Source organism: Anarrhichthys ocellatus, unplaced genomic scaffold (genome assembly GCF_004355925.1).
Source record: "Anarrhichthys ocellatus isolate YVR2014 unplaced genomic scaffold, GSC_Weel_1.0 scaffold43, whole genome shotgun sequence".
Taxonomy (NCBI): domain Eukaryota; kingdom Metazoa; phylum Chordata; class Actinopteri; order Perciformes; family Anarhichadidae; genus Anarrhichthys; species Anarrhichthys ocellatus.
The window spans coordinates 2,983,274-2,991,613 of NW_022280073.1; the positions used below are offsets into that span (position 1 = coordinate 2,983,274).

General features: G+C 45.3%; 1 protein-coding gene across 1 annotated transcript in view; it reads left to right on the plus strand.

Annotated features, from left to right (window-relative positions):
- Positions 1–8,340, plus strand: part of LOC116395076 (cyclin-dependent kinase 14-like) — a 111,745-nt gene that overhangs the window by 15,742 nt on the left and 87,663 nt on the right. Inside the window, exon 2 of the mRNA XM_031868608.1 lies at positions 331–651. Within this exon, the coding sequence (XP_031724468.1) occupies positions 346–651 (306 nt within the window). The 5' untranslated portion in view covers positions 331–345. The remainder of the gene's footprint in view (positions 1–330; positions 652–8,340) is intronic.

An 8,340-nucleotide genomic window follows, 5' to 3' on the forward strand; every position in this document is an offset into this window, starting at 1 on the left:
GTGTGTGTGTGTGTGTGTGTGTGTGTGTGTGTGTGTGTGTGTGTGTGCGCGCGTGCAAAAATAGCCGACAGAGGCTGAAACTGTTTTGATCAGAGAAAAGAGAGATGGAGATGAAAAGGCTCTCATCCTAGCAGAGAGGTAGCAGCAAGGCTCTATTGGGAGGGAAGAGACCCAGACTGACAGAGAGATTAAAAACAGGCAAGATCTGGAAGACGCGGGCAGAGACAGTTTTTGGCTGAACAAATAATTGCAGATGGATTTCTTTCGTCAATGCTCTTTAACGCTTTTTATCTTCTGCTTCTTTCCTCTTCCTCAATCTATTTTTGACAGATATGTGTCACAAAGATGTCCACACGCAGCTGCCAGGGATCGGACTCGGTCATCAAGCCCCTGGACACCATCCCTGAGGACAAGAAGGTGAGGGTGCAGCGCACGCAGAGCGGCTTTGACCCGTTCGAGAAGCCTGTCAGCCAGGTGAAGAGGGTCCACTCTGAGAACAATGCCTGCATCAATGCCAAGGGCTCATCCACCGGCAAGGAGTCGCCCAAACTGCGCCGCCACTCCAGCCCTAGCTCTGTAAGTACACCCTTCACACCCAGGAGGAGCATATTGCAACATGTATCTGTTGGGAACGAAAATGGAGCGTGTTTGGTTATCAGCAAATATTAACATCAATAAGTTAATTAGTAATTACTAATAAGAACAGGGCACCACCCTGCGGACAGGGTCCAATAACCAAACTATAAACTAAGTCTCATGATTAGTGTTCACTCACAATGTCAACAGTCTGAATACTATTACACATTCGGAGTGAGTGAATACCTCTGAATACCTAAAGTCAAATGAACAAACATGGGGTGAGGATATGTGTGTGTGTGTGTGTGTGTGTGTGTGTGTGTGTGTGTGTGTGTGTGTGTGTGTGCGTGTGTGTGAGAGAGTGTGAGAAAGAGGAGGGAACTACTCAGACAGTGGTGGGGGCAATCTCAAACGGGGCGTGTGGGCCTACAAGCAAAGATGGCGACAAAACTAGAACTACGACAAAATGGCTGAGAGGTGGCTACGTATGTAACCACGTGGGACGACGCACAATGTGGGTTGGGACAATAGATTACGTAACCATGGGTCTGAGATGGTCAACAAAAATCAGTGAATCTAACCATGTGTGTGCAGGTGAGTAGGAAGCGAGGGAGAGAGAGAGAGAGAGAGAAAACCGAGCTCTGCGTGCGGTGCTCGGCGTCGCAGTAAGATGTGAGAACAGCTGATCTATCACGCAAAACTCTGCGGTCGGGTTCTGAACCGACCGGTCACGCTTGTACGGTGATAGTTACGGTTCTAAATCTCACTCACAGAGCCGATTTACAGAAGAGAGAATAAAACCGAAACAAAATAAAAAGAATCCCCAAAACAAAACAGACCTTTATCACTGCGGTGAAATACGAGTATTGCTTTCTTATCACCCCGAAACTCGGTCGGCGAAACGAGGGTCGGCCACCGTGGTTTTAGTTTTTAAAGTAATAAAATCACAAACTCCACATCCACTAGCAGTGACGGATCTAATGCAAACACAGTTACAGCAGGAAATACACAATATAACGGGACTCCGCGGTCCGTGATGCTTGCAATAACACGTTCTAAACGCTACAGTAACTTAACAAAGCAAGATAAAGGAATAACAATTAAATAACCTAAACTAAGCCCAGATACAAAGATAACTCTTACTGTGAGAAGCTTCTTTTCGATGGGATCGGTTTCCAGTGGTGGGAAACACGCTGCTTTAAGCGTGGCGCAGAATCAACCTCACTCGCTGCAGAGAGGAGGGAAAACTTCGGCTGAGAGAAACGGGAAGGGCTCGTCCGTTTGCCGGCAATGTGTACACTAAAGGTGGGAGAACGGGTCGTAGAAGTTATCTGTTCTCGCACTACAGGATCCAAAAACAAAAATATAAAAAACAACACAGTCTATGTTTGACCAGCGAATGTAACGTGTGACCTGATAGGATTTGATGAGGCAAGCGCTTCCTTGTGAACCTCCTTTCACCACTGCAAGTCCGGACGGAAGAGGAAGATTTGAGCTTCGCGCTCGCTTATAAACCCAGGTAGTACAACCAGTGGGGGGTCCCTTCTTGGCCAATGAGGGCCCCCCCCCCCCCCCCCCAGTTCTGGCTGGAGCTGGGAGGTGTGGTCATCCTTCTTGGAGCTTGGCCCCATCAGACCCCAGATCAGGCTTTTGTTGAAAGGAAGGAACATGGATGCTTCTTTGTTTGAAAAACACATGTGAGGGTCTTAGCCAGCCATGAGGCCAAAGTCAGATTCCAACATATCAATACACCAGTTAGCCTTATCTCTGTTTGTGACCCTCACTGAATTTTTGTAACACTTGGTTGTCACAATCCAAAATCCTACACCAGTCAGAGTAGCAAGACAATATCCTGGTTACAAATTATAGTAAAGACAATGAAGCCAAATCAAGTCCAATTGTATTTATGTTGCCAAATATCAAACCACAAATTTGCCTCAAGAGGATTTACAATCGGTACAGCATTTGACGTCTTCTGTCCTGAGATCATCAATTCAGATAATGAAACACTCCCTAAAAGGAAAAAGCAACTGGGCTCAGGTAAAGTAACAGAGAAGTGATCCCTTTCCCCGGATTGACAGACATGCAATGGATGTTGTGTGTACAGAATCGACCAACATCGTAAAATTACAGTATGAACCATCAGGATGACAGAATTATAGATTGTACACATATATAGAGTGGATCTGGAGGTGACGCCAAACAGATAGAACCTGAGTCACACGACCTCCTCTCCACCAGGGAGACCTGTAAGAGGACCATAGACTGTAAATAAGAAGAGCACCTAGTCACTGCGATGTCACCCATTGGTTTGTGGACTGCCAATTTGAAGCCTTGAGTTCGGTATTTTAGCTGTTGCCATCTTGGTTTTTGGCTGTCGTCACCTTGAAGTTGTGGCAGGATCAAAACCCCAAAGCTGTTTTTTTTTTTTTTTTTGCTGGCTTAATGCCAGTTGCTACAGCTAACCGCTACCTGAAGGTCCGTCTCCAGTTAACACCGCCCCCTCTCCTCCGAGCTAAGTGGTTTCCTGGTGGAGGGAGAGACGAAACTACAATTTGAGTAATTTTCTCATTTCTGCCACTGAAACAAACTATCTAAACATACACAGTCCCTGTCAAATTGATTGAAAAACCCTCCAGGCAGCTCTACAGACAGGACGCTACAGTGACTCAGTGTTGCCCCTCAAGGTGCAAGTGGTATTAAAAACAGATTTTTGCATTCATATACAGTGGTACAAGATTTTGGTATTGGAAGCGTTCTGGTTGTCGTTTGTAGTCCGAATGGTATTGACCCATTATGTCCGAGTAGGTTTTGGTTGAATGCAGGTTAACAGTTCGTGTGAAGAGCAAAAGAGCCAGAACCCTGTTGGCCAAATCCTCATCTGAGGACGATTGTCTATTTTAATGGTTTCAAATTAGCTTGTTAACTGGCTAATAGTAAAATGATCCAGTTGTACACGTCTCTCAACTCTAGTCTTGCATCTTAAGTTGCTAATTGGACTGTAATCAATGAGCATTGCATGGCACTGTAACAAGTGTTCTGTAAGGGACACAGAGTCACAGTGTCTGGCTGTTATTCACCATGAAATATCACAATATGTAACCCACAAAAAATAAAAGCAGAGATAACACGAACAATCGCATGAAAAGCCACCACCACCACCAATGGTGCTGATGATACAGTATCTGGTGGGTAGTCACCTCTGTTTAAGTTGATAAACAGTGGGTGAGAAAGCAGTCAACAGTTGTGCCAGCGTTACCACGGAAACACAGCTTGTAGTTCTGAGAGAGGATGGGGTAGAGGTGGTCATTTTTTCCTTTTGCTCATAATTAGTCATTTTTGTGGAACGTTTTTAACTCGTTAGACTAGTTTGATAGTAACTCAATAGAACATTAAGTCAGGTGTACAGCAGAGCTTCCCTTCAAAATAGTTAGTGAAGTATTAACATGTAGCATTAACAAAGAAGCAGAGGAAGTGTTGAATCAGTAAACTGGGCCTTGATCATGAATTGATTCTAATGTTGCATTTTACTGTAATTTCATGGTAATGTTATTGGCAGTACCGTGTTTTTCATGGTGGTCGCAAAGTTGACGCAGACACTGTGACATCATTAATTGATTTGTAAACTACGGTTTTGAAGCCTTGACTTCGACATTTTGGCCATCCCTATCTTGGTTTTTCGCAACCAGATAACGAGAGGCTGGACTTAAGTAAGACAGAATGCTGAATAATCTTTAGGCGACCAAAATGTGACAATTAACTTTCATGAACTGAAAACACACGATGAAAGGGTAAAAGATGTAATGCAAAACACAGACAACTCCCAAACTGGACAACACCATGGTAGTGACCTGTCAATTACAAGGTAGCCCCGCCCTAAACACACCCTGCTTTATGGTCTATTTGACTCTAAATGGACCATAATTTACTAAATGAACGTCATGCTGTATTGAAGAAGACTTGAAACTAGAGATTGAGACCATAAACTCATGTTTACAATGTTTACTGAGGTAATACATCAAGAGAGAAGTAGAGTCATTTTGTCATAGACTTCTATACAACCAGAGGAGTCGCCCCCTGATGGACATTAGAGAGAATGCAAGTTTAAGGCACTTACATTACAGTCATTTAGCAGACGCTATCCAAAGCGACTTACAATAAGTGTATTCAACATAGGTATTCAAGATAACTACTATCACCAGAAGTCATAAGTGCATCTCCTTTTTTAAACAAGCATCTAAGAGCATAAACCAGAGCAAGAGTACAGTGCAGAAACAAACAAATACAATAAGTGCAACAAACTAATATGAATACAATGAGTGCTGAGTGGAAGGCTCAGGGTAGTACTTCTTGAAAAGGTGAGTTTTCAGCCTGCTGTCCTGACGTCAGTGGGGAGTTCATTCCACCATTGTGGGGCCAGGACAGAAAAAAGCCGTGACCGGGTCGATCGGCCACAGTGACCTCTGAGCGACGGGGCGACCAGGCGACCAATCGCCCCGAGGAAGCAGAGTGAAGTGGTCGGGCGGGGGTGTACGGCGGGGGTGTAGGGTTTGACCATGGCCTGGAGATAGGAAGGAGTTGTTCCTTTCACTGCCCTGTAGGCTAGCACCAGAGTCTTAAACTGGATGTGAGCTCTGACAGGGAGCCAGTGTAGAGAACGGACAAGGGAAGTTCTGTGGGAGAACTTGGGGCGATTGAACACCAGGCGAACTGCAGCTTTCTGGACAAGCTCCAGAGGTCTGATGGCCGACACCGGGGCTCCGGCAAGTAGTGAGTTGCAGTAGTCCAAGCGGGAGATGACAAGATCTTGGATGTGCACCTGCGCCGTCTTGTCAGTGGGGAAGGGGTGAATCCTCCTGATGTTGTAGAGCAGGAATCTGCAGGAGCGTGTAACCGATGCAATGTTTGCTGAGAGTGACAGTTGGTCATCGGGGGTCACACCCAGATTCCTCGCAGTCCGAGTTGGCGTCACCACGGTATCATCAATGGTGATGGACAGGTCTCGGTGCGGGCAACCCTTCCCCGGGAGGAACAGTAGCTCGGTTTTGTCCAGGTTGAGCTTCAGGTGGTGTGTCACCATCCACTTCGTGATGTCAGCCAAGCACGCAGCAATGCGTGCCTCCACTTGAGTGTCACCGAAGGGAAATGACAAGACCAGCTGGGTGTCATCGGCATAACAATGGTAAGAGAAGTCATGCGAGCAAATAACAGAACCCAGAGATGTTGTGTATAGCGAGAAGAGAAGGGGGCCCAGGACTGAACCTTGTGGAACCCCCGTAGTCAGCATGCGTGGGTCCGACACGGTCCCCCCTCCATGTCACCTGGTAGGATCGACCTGTCAGGTAGGATGCAAACAGGGGGAGTACAGAGCCTGAGACGCCCATCCCCTCAAGGGTGGAGAGGAGGATCTGGTGGTTCACCGTGTCAAACGCCGCAGGTCCGGGAGAATCAGGACAGATGAGAGAGAGTTGGCTCTTGCAGCCTGAAGCAACTCTGTCACCGCAAGGAGGGCTGTCTCTGTCGAGTAACCCACTTTGAACCCGAACTGGTGGGGGTCCAAGAGGCTGTTCTGGTGGAGATAGGAAGACAGTTGGTTAAAGACACGTTCAAGTGTTTTGGATAGAAAGGGTAGAAGAGAAACTGGTCTGAATTTCTTGACATCAGAGGGGTCAAGTGTTGGTTTCTTCAGAAGGGGGGTGACTCTGGCAGTCTTGAAAGCCGTGGGAAAGCATCCTGAAACAAGAGATGTGTTGATGAGGTGGGTGAGGAAAGGAAGGAGTTCAGTCGAAATAGACTGAAGAAGAGGGGAGGGGATCAGGAGCACGTGGTGAGGCGGTTAGATGTAACAAGGTTGAAGACCTCGTTAGGGGAGAGGGGAGCAAGACAGGGTAAGATGGGGCATGGAGAGGGGAGGGAGAGCTGAGGGGGGAGAGGGTGGACAGGGAGAGGGGGGCTGAGAGAAGGAGGATCTGATATCGTTTACCTTCTTGTCAAAGAAGTTGGCGAAATCATCAGGGAGAAGGGAGGAAGTAGGAGGAGGGGATGGGGGCTGGAGGAGTGAAGGTGAAAGTTTCGAAGAGTTTTTTAGGATTAGAAGCAGAGGTCAGGATTTTAGAGCAGAAGAAAGCAGCTTTGGCAGTAGATAGAGAGGAAGAAAAAGTGGAAAGAAGAGATTGGAAGTTAAGAAGGTCCTCCGGGAGTTTGCCTTTTCTCCATTTACGCTCAGCCTCTCTTAGGCTCCGTCTATTAGTACGCACTGAGTCCGACAGCCATGGGGCAGGTGGAGTTGGCCTTGACGGCCCACCACTGCTTAATATCAGTAAAAGGCAGATTTTTTCTAAAACAGGTTTTAACATCAAACCCGTAAGACATCAACAGTAGCATGCACTTGCTTTGCTTTCACATTGCTTTGGCCTGTCATATTCTGTCAAAGCACCAATTACCTTTTAATTTCCCAGGTGTTTTGTTTTGGCAGCCAAGCTCTGTTTCTTTTCTCCATCTGAAACTTATTTTCTGGCCTGTATTCCCTCACATGGTTAATTAAAGGCTGTGTACAAACACCTTCATCTTTTTTAATCATGTAAATGATATTTTCCGGTTTTTATACGTGTGGTTCCTTTTTTAATTCCTACTCCAAATGTGAAATGCCTAATGAATCTGCACACAAATAAGATTTAATAAGTGTGATATGAGGCTTGACTGATTGCCTGCCAGCATCGCTGCAAGACACTAATGAATTGTTTCAGCTGGGATTATGAAAACGTCTAAATCGACCCTTTTTGTTAGGTAGCCTGAGCCACGCAACCCTCGTATTTAACACACAGCCTCTTAGATTGTAAGTGTAGTGGATCAGACATGGCCTGTAATTGAAGATAATCGGTTTTAATCAGCATTGACACTCTATGTGAATGCTGCACTCACGTCAGTTGGCCAAGGTAGAAGCTTCCTAGGAGAAACCCTCCTTCCACCATTGTACATGTTATATAATGCCACTTTTTTATGCCTCGGCACAGGTGATAGCTGTGGCTTGGTTTTTCTGGTTGTTTGTCGATTCACAAAAGATATTGCGATCATGATGTTTAAGCACAAACACGCCACTAAAGTTTTGCAGCTAAGTACAATTTTCTAAAAAGACACATTTTCAGACTGGTAGTTACAGATCCTGATTGTCGAGGTGCTGAGGTAATCCTCACAATTCCAGGCAGGGAATTAAAATTTCATATATAATATGGTCCTGATATGGCTGCTTGAGTTCAGACAACTTTTAACAGTTTTAAGACTTTGGCTTGATTTTGTTCCTTAAGTAAAGAACTCACTTCAGAACACAAACAGCACTGGAGTCTAGAGGCGGATAGACATTACACTACATTATTACATTACAGTCATTTAGCAGACGTTTTTATCCAAAGCGACTTACAATTCAGATTATATCACATTCATACACCGTAGGCACAGCTACGGGAGCAATTTTTAAATAGAGACCCTTCTTTTCAAGTGCAGTCGTCTGGACCGGATCAAAGTTCCATTGACAGCTTTCACACCAGTGCTGGGCGATATGGAGAAAACTATATATCACAATATTTTTAATCACATACCTTGATATCGATATTGCTAAGATATTGTAGGGTTGAGTATTGGTGCTTTCACAAAATATTTACAACATCAGATTTTTGACATATAATTATCTGCAATATGAGTAAGCAAGCAAAAGTTTATTCATAGAGCACCTCTCACCAGTCCCAACGTGCTAGACCAAAAAAAAAA